The sequence below is a fragment of the Ambystoma mexicanum genome, chromosome 4p, assembly GCF_040938575.1.
Source record: "Ambystoma mexicanum isolate Mex_15411 chromosome 4p, UKY_AmexF1_1, whole genome shotgun sequence".
Classification (NCBI taxonomy): Eukaryota; Metazoa; Chordata; class Amphibia; order Caudata; family Ambystomatidae; genus Ambystoma; species Ambystoma mexicanum.
Window position 1 is genome coordinate 13,728,981 of NC_090927.1, and position 19,532 is coordinate 13,748,512.

Consider the following 19,532-nt stretch of genomic DNA (forward strand, 5'->3'; position numbering starts at 1 on the left):
GTTGCAGAGGGCGGAGAGTAGAGGCAGGAAGATTTAGATAGAGGCTGTTACAGTAGTCCAGCTTCGAGAGAACCAGGGCTCTAGAGACAGTGAGCTTCTGGGGGAAGGAGAGGAAAGGGAGAATACCTATGAGGAGGTGCAGCTGGTAGTGTGACTTCTTAGAGACGTCAGAGATGTGAGGAGAGAAGGAGAATGTGGAGTCGAAGATGACCCCGAGGTTTTAAGCCTTGCAGGTGGGGGCAGGAAGAGGACCAAGAGAGGCCGGCCAGAGAGCAACAGGGAAAGAGGGAGTGGGTGTGCCGATGAGTAGAATCTCAGTCTTACTGGCATTAAGGCAGAGGTCATTTGCGGCACACCACTCCTGGATAGCAGACAGACATTCAGAGATGAGAGAGGGAGAGGAGGAGGCCGAAGGTGGCCTGAAAATGAGCTGGGTATCATCCGCATAACACTGAAAATTGGGGCAGAGAGCGGCGATGCGGTGGGCCAAGAGTGCCAGGTATTGGTTGAACAGCCAGGGGGAGAGGTTAGATCCCTGGGGGACACCACAGGTAGAGAAAAGATCTCGGAGAGGAAGGACCCAAGTTGGACCTGGGAGGGTCGGTCGGAGAGGAAAGAAGTCAGCCACGCCAGAGCCTGACCAGTGATACCCAGATTATCACAGAGACGGTTGAGCAGGATGGCATGGTTAACAGTGTCAAAGGCAGAAGAGAGATCAAGCAGGATGAGGAAGCAGGGGGTGTTAGAGTCGAGGTTGGAGAGCAGGTCTTCACGGATGTTCAGGAGAGAAGTTTCCGTGCTTCTGGCAGCTCTGAAGCCAGACTGATGATCATGAAGACAACCAACAGATTCAGTGTGGAGATTTAGCTGGGTGATGGCTAGTTTCTCAAGGAGCTTGCCCAGAAAAGGAGTGATGGAGATTGGGCGATAGTTAGCCGGGCAGGAGGGGTCGGAAAAGGGTTTCTTAAGCAGGGGGTGCACAAGGGAGTGCTTCAGGGGGGATGGGAAGATTCCAGTGGCGAAGGAGTGATTGCAGAAATCAGCCAGGGCTGGAGCCAGGGAATCAATGTGGTCCTTTATAGTTTTGGAGGAACAGGGGTGAACCTGTTTCGATGAGACTTTCATAGATCGGACTTGTCTAGAAACCTCGTCTGCGGAGAACAGGGGAAAGGCAGAGAAGGAGGGAGGAGGGTTGGCTGCAGGAAGGCCAGAGGGAGAGCAGGGAGTGGGGGGGAGTGGGAGGATAGGAGGAAAGAGAGGACAGGATGTCCTGAGTTTTAGAGATGAAGTGAGAAGCCAGTGCCGTGCAGAGGGCCTGGGAGGGGACAGGAGAGGTAGAGACTGCAGCAGGATTGGCCAGTTCCTTGCAGATTTTAAAGAGTTCAGCTGAGTTGTTAGATGCTGCAGAGACGCGGGCTTGGATGTGAGCTCTCTTCCTAGTAAGGACAGAGAGCCGGTATTGCCTTTGCAGCAAGCGGCAGGCCAGTTTGTCAGAGGATGTAAATGAAGCACGCCATTTCCTCTCGGCAATCCTACACTTGCGTTTTAGGGTGACAAGGTCTGAGTCGTACCAGGAATTGCATTTGGCTTTGGGCTTCAGGCGGATTCTCATGACAGGGGCAAGGATATCAAGAGTATCAGATATGGCAGAATGAAAAGTGAGGAGGGCTATGTCAGGATGAGAGTCAGCCAAAGGGGGGGGGTGAGAAGGTGGTGGCGAAAGCCTCAGTTGACACACGCTTCATGGGTCGGATGACCGAGAAGGTGGGTGGCAGTGATGGAGGTGGCTTGGCCTGAGGGGTAGGGAGGGTGAGGTGGGAGGAGAGGAGAGAGTGATCACTCCAGGACAGAGGAGTGGTAAGAGGGACAGAGAGGGGAAGGTCTGAGGAGATCAGAGCATCAAGAGTGTGCCCTGCAGAATGAGTCGGGCCCGAGGGGAGAATAGTGAGTGAGAGAGAGTTGCAAAGGTCGCGAAAGAGTCCTGAGGGAGGACAGGAGGTATCCAGGTGGATGTTGAAGTCTCCAAGAAGGAGGAGTTGAGTAGTTGAGGCTAGGAGTGAGGAGGAGAGGTCCGCCCACTCAGAGAGGAAGGATGAGATCTTACCAGGTGGTCGATAGATAGTATCCACAGTAAGGGAATGGCTCGGAGAGAGAGAGAGCCTGCAGACGAGGCATTCAAAAGAGGAGTAGGCCTGCGTAGAAGTGACAGAGGCAGGAATCCACTCGGGAAAGATCAGGGCTACACCCCCAGCTGAGCGGTTGGTTCTGGGTGTGGACAGGATTTTGTAACTGTCAGGTAGGAGTGTATCAAAGCTTGTGACAGAGCTGGCCGTGAACCATGTCTCGGTGAGGCCGAGGACATCAAGGTCAAGTTCATCCAGAAGGCGGCAGATATCAGAGGAGTGCTTGACCGCAGAGCGTGAGTTTAGCGTGGCAATATTGAGAGGGTTGCCATCCTTGAAAGACTTCCGGGGAGGGGTACAGATCAGTGGTACGCCCTGCGGAGGTGATGTAGAAGGAGCAGGGTCGGGAAGGGGAAGGCAAGGTAGCCAATGAGGAGGAAGAAGAGGGAGGCGAGGTAGTCATGGAAAGGGGAGAGGGGACAGCAGGGGAGGAAAGGAAGTTGATGAGGTGCGAAAAGCGTCTATCAAAGAGGTGAAGGTTGGCCTGAGGGCCTTGGACCAGGACGGTCCCATTAGAGTAAACATTAATGATGACCTTAGAGGAATGGAAGGATGCCAGGAGGGCATCCCAACGGGTGCCACCATTACTGGGAGAAGAGGAGAAAGGGGAGAGCACAGAGACCATATGGAGGGTCCATAGGTCAGGCGAAGGCAGGACAAAGAGGATGTCGGTGAGAGTTTCCTTGGAGGAGGCACTGGTGTAGGTGTCGGCGAAAGGGAGTCCTGGGTTGGAGAGCAGGATGTCCTTTTTAAACTTCTTCCTACCAGATTTAGTGAGGAGAGCAGGATAGTCTATAGAGAAACAGTTGGAAAAGATAGGAGAGATGGAGAGCACCATAGATTAGGTGGGGGAAGATAGAGGGGGGACACACTAGAAAGGTCACTAGTGCAGGTGGACAGGACAGCGAGAGGCAGGCAGCTTGCGCAAAGGGACAGGAGGACTCTCAGGATGAAGGGATCCCAGAATGCACATATGAACACACGGTGGAGAAGACCTAGGTAGTGCAGTGCTGCCGGTAACTTAGATAGGCAACACACATCAACACACGGTGGAACGCCACCTAAGTTTGAGAATCCTAGATAGTGGGATGAAGGCCTATGTAGTACAATGCAATTTTCTTTGGAGCTAGACAGTCGCAAATCAACACACAGTGGAGAAACTATCAACGGGGTGAGGGGTAGGAAGGGTGACAGGCAGCTGGCGAACCCCTGCGGACACCTGCAGACACTAACAGGGAGCCGACCAAGTGGGAGCCGCCCTTAGCCTAGGGCACTTAACCGTGGGGCTGCCGGGCAGGGGGCTGCCCAAGGAAGGGCCTGTAAGTGGAGAAGGAGAGCCAATCAGGGGGGGGTGGGCAGTCAGACAAGCGGGGAGGCGGGAGGAAACAACACAGGAAACTGGCCATGGAGACACTGGGCTAGGGGGCCAGGGGGCACCAGAAGCAGGCAGAATATCAAATCGAGGCCCCGGGGGGTCTTACCTCAGGAGACTGGGCACACACAGCAACCCGCTCAGCCCATGAGGGAAAATCATGAAAATTATGAACAGGCTTAGAAAGGTACAGCCACCATTTTAGGCAAATGGAGTCCCTTGTGTCCCCTGCTGCTGCTGCAATGACAGCCTGCTGTATAATTCACAAAAAAGGCATGTAAAAAGGTACACTGCAGATTCTGGAACTGTCAGCGCCAGAGATGGCAGCATAAAGGCTGTGCTCCTGTGCCCTGTCCCAGACCACATCCTTCATTTTAATGGCTGATCCTAGTCCAACTGAAACATCCCAGGCTGCGGAAAGACAGATGGAGAAGATGAGACTGAAAGAAGGGATTATAAACTACTGGACCTGCTGACTAAGGTGACTTTAGACATTGCAGAAGTCAAAACAAAGCTGATTAATGCGGAGGACAGGTATGTGGATCTTACTACAAGGGTGGGGGCTATAGAAGAGCATCTTACCACTGTGGATGACAAAACTGTAAGGTTACAGGATCAGATAAGGAATTTGGAAATCCAAAATGGAAAATTGACTCTTAAGATATCAGAGCAGGAAAATTTCTCTAGGAGGAACAGTTTTTCTCTAGGAGTGGCCGGATTTCCTGAAAATGTGGAGTGAGGGAAGCCTATGGCATTTCTGGAGAAGGCACTGATTTCCATGTTAAACTTAGACCCCAGCACCCCTTTGGAGATGGAAAGAGCTCACAGGTCCTTGGGGCAAAAGCCAGCTATGGGTCCGCGACCAGACACTTTACTGCAAAGTTTTTGAGAATTCCAACTAAAGAAATGATACTTAGAAAATCAGGTGAGCAAGGGGATTTGTCATGGAGAGGAAATAAGATTATGATTTTTGGGGATTTAAGTAGAGCTAGGCTAAGAGTAAGAAGTTGCAATATTATATGGTGTATCCTGCTATACTTCGGGTAGTGATTGAGGGTCAGAGTCACTCATGTTCTGATAATAGGAGTGCTGAGTCTTTTCTTATCTGACTTGGATATCACAACTATGAAGACTGTCTCCTTATCTGAAAAAAGTGTTCCTCCAAAAAAGAAAAGATGACTTCACTCATAGATTTACATCTGTCTACTCAACGGAGTTAACTGTTGTATCCAACGGTTCTTTCATTGCGGGAATGTTTGGATGATGGCACTGAAAAACTAAGAAAGAGTAAAGGACTCTACAACACCAACGCTGGATGGCATCAATACGTTCCATTCCTAGGGCAGTGACGCGCCTGGTCAAGGATGCCGGAAGCCCTGCGCCTCTTACACGGGGTGCAGAGAGTCCGGGAATGGAGGGGGATAAGAAGCGGGGAGAGTGATCCTCACCGTAACATTTGTAACAGCAGTGACACATTCTATTTGTAATGCTGGAAGCTCTGTGCCTCTGATGCGGTGTATGGAGGAGCCGGAATTAGAGGAATATCAAAGCCAGAGGAGAGCGAAATTGAATCGCCCCCCCCCGGATGTCGTTGGACTGACCGGCGTGGAAATAGTACAAGGTGTAATTGAGTTGCGTGATTGCGGTACTGCGAGAAGGGGCATATATATCATAGCTCGTATGTATTTGGGTATCTATTCAGTTAAAGTGAAGGCAACAACATACTGTCAATGAGCTATGCATTAGGGACCATGAACAATTTCAATGTGCAATGGTAACGGTGGACTGCACTGGAGCTAATAATAGCAGATGTGCTATAATACTGGAACGTGTGAGAGTAGCTTTAAACTTTTAGCATGTTTTTAACTGTTGCTATTCATGTTTAAATGTGCTCGCCCATGTGTGTTTTGAAATGTGCAAACATCCTATACTGTTATCCACTATTGGACATTGGGTGTTGAATGTGCCATGGTGCAGGCTTCACAACAATGTTTTTCTATGAGTTTGAAAATGTTAAAGTAAGCAGCATGTTACGGATCATGAATTACAATGAGGTAGGCCTCGCAATACATTCTATTCAAGACACAGAGGAGAATATTGAGCATTGACGTAGCCTTGTGGATGGGGGGGCATCGCCGTCACGGGACAGTGGTGCCATCACAGGGTTATGGCCCAAGCAACCTGGGTGGCGAGCATTGGTGGGGAATCCCTGTCCCGCATGATGGCGGCTCCTCTAGAGTTCTATAGGGCAATTCATACATAGTGACTATATGTCTCATACTCGAATCTGGCTGGCAAATGTCATACACATGCTCACTTTTGGGGTGTGGGAAGAAGCCTTGTATGTCACATCACTTCCAATGAATTCAAATATATCCATCCATTGGCGTTCAGAGTGACGGGAGTATTGAAATGACATAATTCATGTCGGGTTACCATGTATTGTGTGAGAGGGTGGGGAAATATTCAAGATGAGTTATTATCTATAGGCTAGAAATTAACATTTGAGCGGGAACTTCAAAGGAAAATTAATCGCAGTAGCAGGGGCTTGAAAATAAAGAGATGCTGATCGACAGAACTTAGGGTTCCCTAGATGTTAATATGGGTGGGCTCACTTCAGGTAATAGAACAACAAGAGAATGAAAGGGTTGCACTTTTGATATCTTAACACGGCTGCATATGCAATAAGCGGTACTCTTGTATTGCCAATGATGGTGTTATGGGATTTTGACAATGCTACACGAGAGTGAACAGTATATTAGCAAGGAGCATGATGTTTCAAAGTGGTAATTAGTGAATGTAGATACGTCTGGTGTATTCACTCTGTGGTTATTCCCTTATTTAAGACATCTATCTGTAAGTGTTGATGGTAGGCTTAGACGGAGAAGGTTCTAATGTTTATTCCAACCAGTTTATTGGACTCAAAAATGTGCTAATACATTTGTATGTGTTAATGTAATAAGCTATCTTGTTAATGAGAAAGGGTTAATGTGCAGATTGGGAATATGGGTATACTGGTAAGAACAATTAAAATGGGCCTAATCGACAATTATATAGATTTGGATAGCAATGGGGGATCTATAGAATCTATGGTACTTGATCAGGCATGGGTTTCTGGGGTATAGTTCAGATTTGTGTGAGCGTTGTATATAACTGTTCTCTTAATTGGTCCATTATTTTTTGGACAATTTCCAATCAAAATGAGCCTTTCTGTTTGTGTTTTGTGGTACATGTGTTGTGTAAATGTTGGGGGAAGGGAGGGATAACCTACACTCGTTCACCATTAGTTATAAAAAAGGAAGTAAAAATGTTTGGAATTGTGTTTGAAGATGTATGGCTGACTAATTTGGGACTGCATTTCATTAGCACTTTCAGCTAGGAACATTAAAGGTTGCTACTTGGAATGTGAAAGGCTTAAACTGTCCTAAGAAAAGAAAGAAAATATTAGCCAGGCTATGGAGGGGAAAATCTGATTTAATATGTTTGCAAGTAACACATTTGATAGAACACTCATAGAATATGTTCCATAATTCTAAATATATGAATGTTTTACTAAATTGGAGGGGTGGGAATTCTAATTCGTAGGAGGCTGGGTATGGCAATAGAAAATGTGTCTATGGGTGATGAAGGTTGAATTATTTTGGCAGATGTTAGGTATGAAGGGAGGTTAATAACCCTGGGCCTTATTGAAATATTTGACCTGGTAGACATTTGGAGGATTTTTCATTTTATTCCCCAGTCCATGACTCTTTCTCGAGAATTGACTATTTTTTAATTTCAGTTAGATTAATAGAGGACGTAGTGGAGGCTAACATTTGGGGACCGTTGTCTTTCGGATCACTCTTTAGTCACACTAAAATTTAATTTTTAAAGATGTCGGCCCAATTGTACTAAATTGTCTTGGGAGGATGGCTCAGGGGTAACACGCTCGCCTTGGAAGCAAGACGACACAGAGCAACACAGGTTTGATCCCGGGTCCGCACTTAGAATCCTCTGGGTAACAAGCGTGTTATAAATAACGAATCATAATCATAAATGACAGCTTAAAACATTCATCTTAAAGGATGAGCATGTGTGTGAGACTCTAGATAACTTTATTATTAACTATTTTAATGAGAATAAAGGGTCTACTGATATTTTAATTGTTTGGGATGCCTTTAAGGCAACTATACGTGGTGAGTTAATGAATTGGATATCTAGGGCAAGGAAGTTGGGAGAGGAGAAGGTAAAAGATCTGGAGGTGGAGCTGGGTTATGCAAAGAAAATATGCATTGTCTAAAAACAGGAAGGATAAAATATATGTGGTTAGTGTAAGAGAGAAACTAAAAGACGAAGTAAATAGACAAGCTGAAAAAGGTTTATATTTAATGAAATGAAAGTGTGGTTAATTTTTGGCAAATAGGTTAAAGAATTTGAAGAAATGGTTGAACTAGTATTCAAGAATAAATTAATCTGTGGAAGTTTCAGAGCATTTTATGCGTCCCTCTACTCAGAAGAACTAGTAGCTCAAGCAACGGAATTAGCAAAATCTTTTGACAAAATAGATATTCCATGCTTATCTGAGGAAGGGAAAGAGGTGTTATACGCACCAATCATGGTATCCGAAGTCCAGACAGCAATAAACCAACTTAATCTGGAGGGATTCTCTGTCAATCCATGAGAGAAGCAGTTATTACTTTGATACCGAAGCCAGGAAAGGATACCACTGAATGCAGTAACTATCGTCCTATTTTACTTCTAAATGTAGATGTAAACATGTTTACTTTTGACTGCCCAGCTACTTAAACATATTGAAGAGTTGATTGATTATTCGCAGGTGCGGTTCATGGGAGACAGACATGAGTATGACAATATTAGGACCCTATTAGATGTTATGGGATCATCATATTTGAAAGCAGAGATGTTGTTTATTTTTTTAGATGCTGCGAAAGCCTTGAACGTGTACATTGGTCATTCTTAAACTACACTCTGATTGAAATGGTGTTTGGGCCACAATTATTTAACACTGTGGGAGCCTTGCAATATGGGATCTCGGACAAACTTTGGGTTAATGATGAGCTTTCTTCAGTGTTTCAATTACTCAGAGGAACAACACAAGGTTGTCCGCTTTTGCCCTTTCTTTTTAATTTAGCTCTGGAACCATTACTGGCATATATAAAACAGGAACAGGGCCTACGTGGTTGGCGTGTGGGAGGCAGGGAAATGAAGGCTTTAGCATAAGCTGACGATATGACTATTGTACTGGCCAACCCGGAAGGAGGAGGTACACTCCTGAGACACATGATAGAAGAGGCGGGATCATTATCTGGACATACAATTAATTGGGGGAAAACTGTTGTCTTTCCACTTAAAGAAAATCCTTCGAATAGGGCCTTAAATGATTGGAATTGTCAGTGGGCAAATTGAAATGTGAAATATTTGGGGATTTATCTTTTATGTGACATGAAGAAAATGGTGGATTTTAACATTGGTAAATTGATTGAGACACTGCAAAGGGATATACGTAAATGGGATCGTATGCTTTTGAATATCTGGACCAAGGTAAATGCTATTAAAATTATGCTTCTGCCCAAAGTTTTGTATTACATACAGTCGCTTCCTCTGAAATTTACTGACAATGGGTTTAAGCGCATTGACAGGGTATTTTTGGACTTTTTTTATGGGGGGTGGGAAAGAGGACAAAGATTCCTCGCTTCATTATGGTCCGCCAACTTAGGGAGGGGGGATTTGGGTATCCAGTTTTAGAAAATGATCACAGAGGGTTTCTCCTTAAGAAAGCTTCTTGTTATTTTATGGAGAGGAAGAGATCAGAACCGTTTTGGGTATCAATAGAAAGAGATATGCTTAAGCCTTATTGTTTAGACAGTCTATATTCCTTTGGGAATTTGCCAACATTTGAGGTAAAACTGGAATCTATAGCTGTTACAAAAACCGCTTTGGTGGAGTGTATTTTGGTGTGTGGACAAGGTTTATTCATGTATGGAGACCACCATAAGACCACCAGGGGGCGGAGGCTGCATGGGAGCCTGAAGGCTCGTCTCCCAGCGAGCCACCAGTGTTTTGGCGAGATTCGAGTGTATGCCCAGCCTGTAGGTGACTGAATCGCTACGCCTATGAAGCCAAAGGGGTCAGGCATCGCCGGTCTAAGTTTCGAGGGTATTCGGTCCAGCTTGCCCCAAGAACGCTGCAGAAAGGGCACCCCCCAACCGCCAGAGGAGGAGGCCGCCATCGGAGAGGCGCGATGCCCGCGCTGTGATGCCTGGTGGTGCCAGTCCCTGCGGTTTGTGACCCGGGACAAGGCTGATTGCGGAGGACGGCTGATCTTGTGTCCTGGCCGCCTGAGGTGAACTCTGGGCCCCGCGGATTGTTGGAGTCCTGCAGTGTACCCGGCAGGTACTCTGCATTGTATTGGAGGTGACTTCGGAGGCAGCGGAACCCCAATCGGCCTTCCTGGAGGCTAGCGGAATCCACTGGCGACCGAGGTACGGGCGAACAGCCCTGGAGAGGCACCCACTGAGAGGCGGCGGTGGAGTGGCCTATTCCACAGCGGAGCAGAGCGCCCACCCCCACGTCCGTGGGTGGATGTAGAGGCAGCTGCGGCTTCCACCCGGTGCCTTTCCCCCTCAGCAGACACCCTCCCTCGAGAAACACAGTGGGGGCAGCAAGCAAGAGGACGGGGATGCCGCACGCAGCTGCGAACAGACTTGTGCCCCCCCAGGCTGGCACTCAAGGGAATCGATCAGCCGAAGGTGCTTGGAGTGCACAGGGAGAAAACCCGACGAGAAGCGGACGCGGGACGCATGGGTTGGGAGCCTCTTTGGAGGAGCCGGCTCTGCGTCCTGAAACCTGCACACAACAGCGCGCGGCTTCCCCACTGCCTCCCATGAACTGGGGCTGTGCTGATCGGCCGCGGACAGCTTCACACCTGCACCCCCCATGCCGTGGACCCTCCCCCCAGCCAGCCGGCCCCACATTAGAGACTAGCTACAACCATGATGAACTGGCCCTGCAACAGCCCTGCAAAATCAGGGGCACCCATTGGCTGGAGCGCCTACTACCTCCAGTCCAGACACCGGAGCTGGAAAGCGGAGGCAGAGCCGGTATTAGCCAAAGGCAGTAGCATAAGGCTACAGCCTGTCCTGGCCGACCCTGGTCGCTGGAACCCGGACCCCTGCTCACCGCACCTAACAAGGTACAGCTACCTGATGACCCTCAAGACTTTACCTCTGACTTTAAGGTATCATAGACTGCAATCCACCTCCTAACCTCTCTCAACCTATGTACTCCTCTCTCTGCTTTACCCAAATGATACCATGCCTATCACCACCCTGTCTCCAGGTATATATATCGCTGAATACTACGTGATGCAAGACTCTTCATCATTGCGACTTAATTTTCACTGTATGTATCTTTAATCCAAGTATATGTTACCTTTCTCTCCTACCCACCACCCCCTATGGTCGCCCGCTTGCCTTGTGTCCCCCCTCCCTCCCCTATGGTCACTCCCTTGCCTCGTGTCCCCCCTCCCACCTCCTTGGTCGCCCGCTTGCCTCGTGTCCCCCCTCCCTCCCCTTTGGTCGCCTGCTTGCCTTGTGTCCCCCCCTTCCTCCCCCTTGGTCACCCGCTTGCCTCGTGTCCGCCCCTCTCTCCCCCCAGGTCGCCCGCTTGCCTCGTGTCCCCTTTCCCTCCCCCATGGTCACCCGCTTGCCTCGTGTCACCCCTCCCTCCCCCATGGTCGCCCACTTGCCTCGTGTCCCCCCCACTATTGCCTCTATATGCCTCCTCCTCTCTCTCACCCTGTGCCCTAACAAAGCCCCCACCTGACCTCCACACCTGATTACCACCGAATGTAACATGTAATGTGCATCATGTTTAGCACGTTGCCTCTGCGACTGCATCCATATGCCTCACTGCACTCAGGCTCATGCAAATGTATAGTCCTTTCAAACACTTATGTAACATGTCTTTCATGCACTATAACCTGTAATTTGTCTTCAAACACTTATGTAACCAAGCTAAGCTTTCTTAACAGTGCCACGATGCCCGAGGGCAGTTGTGCGCTATATAAATGGAAATACATAAATAAATAAATAAATAAATGGAGAGGCATCTATTTGGCTTAATCCAGGGTTGCAATTAGATAACAAAATTCTAAACTGGAGAAGTTGGGCCAACAAACTTTAGATGTTTGGAGGAATGAGAAAATGATAACCTTTGCAGAGCTAGTGGAGCAATATGGATTGTGTAACAGGGAACATGAGAGATAAAGGGCTTTAGAAAAATGGATGGTTGAAAGGATGCAGGTACTAAATGAGCCAATGACTGAAAAGCCCAAAATGTGTGAACTGTTTCATACTCCACCCTGTATGGTGTCAACTTTTATTAAGTTAATGCCAATAGAGAATTGCATGAAGGAGTCATGTGAGAAACTACAACTGGTCTACAGATTTGGGAAGGGATGTTTCAGTGAAAGTATGGAGGGTGTCTGGAGGGTGGCAGTGAAAGCTTAGCTGGATCTGAAGCTGCGTTATATTCATCAACGGGTTTTAGGCCGTTTATATTGGACTCCAGAGCGGATGAGTGTGATGGGTTTGATAGATAATGGTCTGTGTTAGGGCTGTCAGCAGATGAGGGGAACATTATTGCACATATGCTTTGGGAATGTAAGAGATTGGCAGATTTTTGGAGGGATGGATGTACTAGAGGATTAGCCGGTCAGATAGCACAGCAAGTAGATCGCTCGCTTTGACATCCGTGCAGAGGCCGCCGTCGCAGGTTTCAAACCCGGCGGGGCCAAACTCTGCCTTTCATCCTTCCGGGGTCGATAAATGAGCACCACACACCGTGGGTAATAATAAGAAGCGCTCAGATGCCTGAGGGTTCGTAGCGCTATATAAATGCCAAATTATTATTATTATTATTATTATTATTATTATTATTATTATTATTGACGCAACTGAGAATATCTCCTATCCGCGAACTTCTATGGCAGTGATTCTTCTATGAACTGAGGGCAGATGCAAAAATGCATGCGACTCATCCGGCTGGATCGATAAAGCTTTACTGATGCAACTAAGCAAAAAAGGAAGGTGTGGAAGACTAGGAAGAAGCCTCAGATAGAGAATTGGGTATTGGATATGCAAACTCTTTCAGGCTTTGAAAAACTTCAATCAGTAAGACAAAATCGGGAGGGAGAGTATTTGGAACAATGGGGGCCTTTTAATGATCTGTCTGGGTGAGTGTAGGTTGGGGTACTGAACATAAATATGGGGTTAGGTGTTAAGGTTGTGGGGGTTTGTGTTTGTGTTAGGTTGTGTGGTTTATGTTGTCCTTCTGTGTGTTATTTTAATCATTGGACTTTGTGGGCTGGTGTAAGTTGTATATGTTCTCTTAATACTCTTATAGTATGTTTTTTTAATCGATGTGATCATTTGACATATAGAATTGGTTATTTGGTTCTTATTACCGCTCAACTTTGTGTTATTATTGTAATGGTTGTTGACTAAATCAAAATAAAGTGGTTTAAAAAAAGACACATTGCTGCCAGCCTGTCAGATAAACTTGTCACAGTAACAAAATGGTACTAGAAATTTGAGAAAAAGGGAAGCAATGTCTCCCCTCAGCACTCCACATAAGGTGGGGTGTGCAGATCTTGAAAATAAAACACTAGGTTCAAAAGGTATCCCTTTACCCTTCGAACGTTAGGCGCTAGCCAGCCGAATCAAAAATGACATTTAAGAAGCTCTAAGAGCTTCCAGTAGCACTGCACTGAAGTACTGAGTGCTACTACAGGAAATTACAAAGTGACATGTAAGAAGCTCTAAGAGCTTCCAGTAGCACTGCACTGAAGTACTGAGTGCTACCATAGGAAATTACAGATGCCTTAAAAATGAAGGAAAGCATGACTCCACATAGAAAGACCAAAAAGTGGTCAAAAAGGTTCCGGGCACTAGAATAAAAAGAAGGGTGAGTGAGGAAAAAGGTTACCACTCACCCAGAAGAATTGTAAAACAAAGAAAACAGGTGTCCAACAAAAAGTGCGGGAGGACTCACAAAGAGTGGAGATTTCACACAAGAAAGAGAAATCCTCCCAACAGTAATTATTATCATTATTGAGCACACACAGAGCTTCAGGAAGCAAACGAGCACTTTACAAGTAACAGGAGGAGGTAGCTAGTGAGGGGAGGAGGGATACCATGAAGTGGGTATCTAAAAACGGGTACATGGAGGGTGCTCAGTTTGGCAGCAAGGTATCTACGAGCAACCAGGTGAGTAAACAGGGGGCACAGATCAGACAGTCTCAGGTTAGGTGGGGCGTGGAGAGTGAGTGGAACTAGCTGTTGGAGAGGAGCCACTCCTTGAAGACGAGGGTCTTGAGCACTTTCCTGAAATGTAAAAGCGAGGACGGGGGTCTGGTGCTGGTTGTGCGGTAGTATATTAGCAACCGGAAGATGTATTGGAGCCCATCGGACACCAGTGGGATTTCTTTCAGACTTATCAGAAGTGGCAATTCTGAGGAGTTTTTTAGGGTAAGGAGGAGGATTTACATCCACAGTTTTGCTGGATGTAACTCCTGCCCTTCACCTCCAAACCTTGTAGTTTGACAGTACAGTAATGTGGTGGTCACAGAATAACCGCCACTTTATTGCCAGAATATTCCTGTCGCATTCTATGCAATATATTGCATTTAACTATTGTGATTCACTCTCAATCTATCTCCTAACCGCGATAGCTCTGGCCTGAAAGTGCCTGTCTACAGTTACTGGTCTTAGGGGTGAAAAGTCTTCTTTGTGGACACTGTAAGGAACTCATGGTGGCAACAGTAAAGACAGGCACAAGTGATCACAGTTCAAGGGTGTTTATTAATCTGTATAAATGGGTGAGAAAAATGCCTAATCTTAATCTAAATCTAAGATGGGAGTAAGCTACGACCATCAAATAATAAGGCAGTCCTAGGGAAGTCTTGTCAAATAAAAGGGGCCTATACTAAAAAAGAAAACTATTGCCAATCATTACCTCTAAGTTACAGAATAGTGTGGGATATTGTTCACCAGAAAAGGAAGAAGTGTTCACAAAATTATAAATCAGGATGGTATAACTGGGGTCTCCCTTCCTCACGTTTATTAGCATGGGATGAGGTGGGACTCCGGAGCACAGCAGACTCCTGGGCCTCGCCAGTACAAGCTTCCAGTTTGTTTCCAAAATGTCAGGGACTTCTGTGGCCAAGTCTCTTTTACACAAAGTCTCTTGCCTCAGAGGACCTGATGTGCTATAAAAAAACAAAACAAACGTTCCTTTCAGTTCTTCTTCACATTGGGTGGTTTCACTTCACCTGTGGATCCCCTCAACCGGACTCTAATCCTTTTGCAATGTTGGCCTCCGTCAGTCAGGTTAACTAGGGCTTTTCATTCCCAGTATTATCACCTGTAGTATTCAAGAGTCTCAATATCCTTTCAAACAACTGTTCACTGTGGACATGCCTCAGCCAGGTTCACACTGTCGACACAATGTTTATGGGGTGTTTATGATTTGCTCTCCTTCGTGGGCATCCCTCAGCCGAGTTCACATTTGCCAGTTTACACAGTTCATCAGTAAGCAGGATTCTTTTCCCCTAGCCTTTTCTTGACTAGGGGCCTCATTACACAGATGGCGGTAGGGGATTACCGGCACCTATGGGGGCTGAAATGGGAATGGGGAATGGTATTTGGCATGGGTACTTACCGGGTCCTCCAGGGTCGGAATGACCCGGTAAATCCCCATTCCGCCTAGCCAGACCCAGAAGGCGGTAAGGGGTAGCCATGGCGCTAATAGCGCCATGGCTACCAACTACCATGTAATGAGGCCCTATGTGTCAAAGACTTTCGTTTGTACAAGGGGTTTTACTCGACCCTTGTATGCCAACTTTGACCTCTTGCATCGGGCTCTCCTAGGGCCTCCTGGTATCTATAGTTTCAACAAAAGGGGAAAACAGTCAAGGTATTTTGAATGAGTGACAGCGTGGCGCCGGAACACTCTGCAGCTGGATCTTCCCTGTTCTTTCCTAAAGGTTCAGTAACATACACGTTCTTTGTTCACAAGTTATTTCAACTCATATTATGTTGCCGTTTGCCACCTTCGCTCAACACAGTCTGGTTTACTATCGGTTCTCCCTCCGACTCATCCGCTTGCCCCATGGTCGCCCGCTTGCCTCGTGTCCCCTTTCCCTCCCCCATGGTCACCCGCTTGCCTCGTGTCACCCCTCCCTCCCCCATGGTCGCCCGCTTGCCTCGTGTCCCCCCCACTATTGCCTCTCTATGCCTCCTCCTCTCTCTCACCCTGTGCCCCTAACAAAGCCCCCACCTGACCTCCACACCTCATTACCACCGAATGTAACATGTAGTTTGCATCATGTTTAGCACGTTGCCTCTGCGACTGCATCCATATGCCTCACTGAACACAGTCTGGTTTACTATCGGTTCTCCCTCCGACTCATCGGCTGTGTTGGACACCTTGGTGTTTCTTGTCTCTGGAGTCAAGGACGGTACCACGGTAGCAAGCACGTCTCCCCGCCTCCTCATGCGTTTTGCCTTGTTCAAAGTGTGCTCTTGTGCTCAACCTTTTATCCCTGTGGGGAAGGGAAAGGGTAGTCAGGTGTGTGTGGTTATTGTCAATTGCCTGACTCTGCCTGACCCTTGTATAGGGACATGTCAGGGAAACGGCTGTGGTGTTAGTCCATTGTCTTTCACAATGTGCGAGTGTTAGAGGGGTTCTTGAATGTATCACACTATGCATATTACGTATAGTTATTGTTTACATTATAGTTATTTTTTACTCTTGTTATGTTTATACATCATTATGTTCTGTGATGGAACGTATTGATTCAGATGTTGTGGAGATTCCACTTGAGATGTTGCTGGCTTCCCTGGCTGGGGGTCATGTGCTCTGCTCTCAATAAGCTGAGCTGAACTAGTTCATATGCCTCCTGCCTGTCTATCCAACATAACATTGGCAACGAGGATCTGGGCCAGCTGGAGTGACGAGATGACCCCCAGCGGCTCCTGTGGGAGCTGATTGTGCTGTGAATCCGTTTGTGAGGGAAGGAAGGAACCGAGATCTGGTAACCCCAGATCGACTGCTACGTGGGACTCATCAATCCGACAGTATGGTAGCAAGACCAAGTACTCCCTCTGCAGCTGTGTACAGTGCTGTGACAATTTGTGTGCACTAAATCTGCTGGGAAGACTTGGGACGCTCACAGCCCACCGGCGGTGGCTTATCGTCATTTTGTACTGTGAACTTAACCCGACTACGTTGGAAGAGTGTTTCAATACGTCACTAGCCCGAAACTTGGTTTGGATACAGTGAAATTGCTTACCTTTGAGAGTAGCAGTGTCTGGTTGCCACAACGACCAATGTTCCAGACAGAGACCATGTTCCAGATGTTGTCAGATTATCTGACAATGGCTCTCAGCTAGTGTCTAAGGTATTCAAAGATTTTTTGTGTAAATATGGTATCGAACAATTTACAACCTCGCTATATCATCCCCAGAGCAATGGGTGCATTGAAGGATTCAACAGAACTCTCATGGAGGCCATTAGAATCGCTGTCGCCACTGGGGGGGTTGGATCAGAACAGTAATGGAAAGAACATTCCAGTACAGGTTGGCACCTCACAGTGTCACAGGTGTTTCATCATTCAAAGTTTTGCATGGGAGGAAACCAAATTCGCATTTGTGCCCAGGTTGGATGGGAAAATCAAAGAGTGTGGTAGTGAACCTGGAAGAGATAAAGGAGAAGATTTCATTGGGTGGTGTTAAAGCTAAAACACGGTATGACCAAAGAAATTGTTGCAGGGATTTTATTGTGAAGGAAGGAGAATGGATTAAAGTGAAACTACCGACTAAGGTGAGGAAGGAATCTTCTGTGTTTTCAGAACCCAAACAAGTTGCGAAAGATTTGGGTTCTTCTGTGTTAGTGAGAGGTGGTGGTGTCTGGAACCAAGAGAAAGTGGCCGTGCTGAGAATGAAGGAGGGGAAGTGTTAGAGGTTTGCATATACTAATAGTTATTGTTTACATTACATCATAGGGTGCCGCTACCTTGGTTACTGTTGTTATGTTTATACATCATTATGTTCTGTGATGGAACGTATTAATTCAGAAGTTGTGGAGATTCCACTTGAGAGGTTGCTGGCTTCCCTGGCTGGGGGTCGTGTGCTCTGCTCTCAATAAACTGAGCTGAACTAGTTTATATGTCTCCTGCCTGGTCTATCCCACATAACAGAAAGTGTTTGTGTTGGAAAATGGAGGGTAGAGCTTCTAAATATCCTACAGATAGGATGGGGAAAATATGTTATGAGGAAGTGGGTACCGCGTCTCGCCCATCAGTGTCCCACTTCGACTCCCCGAATACCCCCATCCAGTTGATCCTCCCCCACTGGTCCACCCAGAGGAACTGGATCCAATAGCGATGGCCGTATCCTGGCCACCTGGATGACAGATCTCCGGGGACTAGCGGGTGAGACACATTCAGGTTTCTCACAACACATTGCGGTTTGATCTTTCCTAGTTGTTTCACGATTGGATTGGATATTGGTTAGACCCTTTACTGTTCTTCTAGATACACAGTGATGATCCTTAAAGCACTTAAAACTGAACTGCAATTACTTAATATATTTCTTAAATTAAAGCATATGTATATTTTCAGTTCACTTGTGTTGTGTATTGGTTTGTGTTCTGCTGTAGGACTAGTTGGGCCTTCTGCCCTCCTAAAAGGGAAGCCAGTCTGCCCACACACATAAATACTGCAACTGTTTGGACTATCCTGGTGGGCCCCCTGTGCTCCACTATCCTGGTGTGCCCCCTGTGCCTCCATGACACTGTTTTTCCCTATTTGAGGGATCATGGTAACACTGATCTGTGCTCTGTTCCCGCAGATATGAGTGAATGCATTGCATGCCCTGCAGAGCAGTGGTCCAATGAGAAGAGAGATGCGTGCATTCCACGGACGCTAGAGCTCCTGTCCTACGACGATCCTATGGGCGCCATCTTAACTTCCGTCACAGGCGTCTTCTTCTTCCTCACTGCTGGAGTGCTGGGAATCTTTATCACATTCCGTGACACACCTATAGTTAAAGCCAATAACCGGGATCTCAGCTACACCCTGCTCCTCGCCCTCATGCTGTCCTTCCTCAGCTCTCTTCTGTTTATTGGACGGCCTTCCATGGCGACCTGTGCCCTGCAGCAACCAGCCTTTGGGGTCGTGTTCACTATTGCTGTATCTTCTGTTCTTGCAAAAACCATCACAGTTATCATCGCCTTCAATGCAACAAAGCCGGGCAGCAAGCTCAGGAACTGGGTTGGCACCCGAGTGTCGAGCTGTCTGGTGATTCTCTGCTCACTGGGGGAGGTGGTGGTCTGCACGGTGTGGCTCCTTTTCTCTGCCCCGTTCCCAGATATTGACACTAAATCTGAACATGGCAAGATGATCCTACACTGCAACCAAGGCTCGGCATTTTTCTTCTATGCCGTGGTCGGCTACATGGCAATTTTGGCTTTTTTGAGTTTTGTTGTTGCCGCTTTAGCTAGAAAGTTACCAGACAGTTTCAATGAGGCCCAGTTTATCACCTTCAGCATGCTGGTGTTCTGCAGTGTCTGGGTCTCCTTCATCCCAGCATATCTGAGCACCAAGGGCAAGTACATGGTGGCCGTGGAGGTGCTTGCCATCCAGGCCTCCAGTGCTGGACTGCTGGGCTGTATCTTCATCCCCAAATGCCACGTCATCCTCCTGCGGCCTGAGCGGAACACCAAAGAGTACCTAATGGGGAAGTAGCCACACTCCTGAGACCTACTGCAGCTGATCCTGGTGGGACGTTGGTTTTCAGTGCTCGACCACCAAGCACAGAATTTACCCAACAGGTTACATTAGCCACACTGCACATGGTATCCCAACAGGTTACATTAGCCACACTGCACATGGTATCCCAACAGGTTACATTAGC

At 47.2% G+C, this 19,532-nt stretch overlaps 1 protein-coding gene across 1 annotated transcript in view; it reads left to right on the plus strand.

Annotated features, from left to right (window-relative positions):
• Positions 1-19,383, plus strand: part of LOC138452684 (vomeronasal type-2 receptor 26-like) — a 173,173-nt gene extending 153,790 nt beyond the window's left edge. Inside the window, exon 4 of the mRNA XM_069605031.1 lies at positions 18,468-19,383. Coding sequence (XP_069461132.1) covers positions 18,468-19,363 — 896 coding nt within the window. The 3' untranslated portion in view covers positions 19,364-19,383. The remainder of the gene's footprint in view (positions 1-18,467) is intronic.
• The last annotated feature ends 149 nt before the right edge of the window (positions 19,384-19,532 follow it).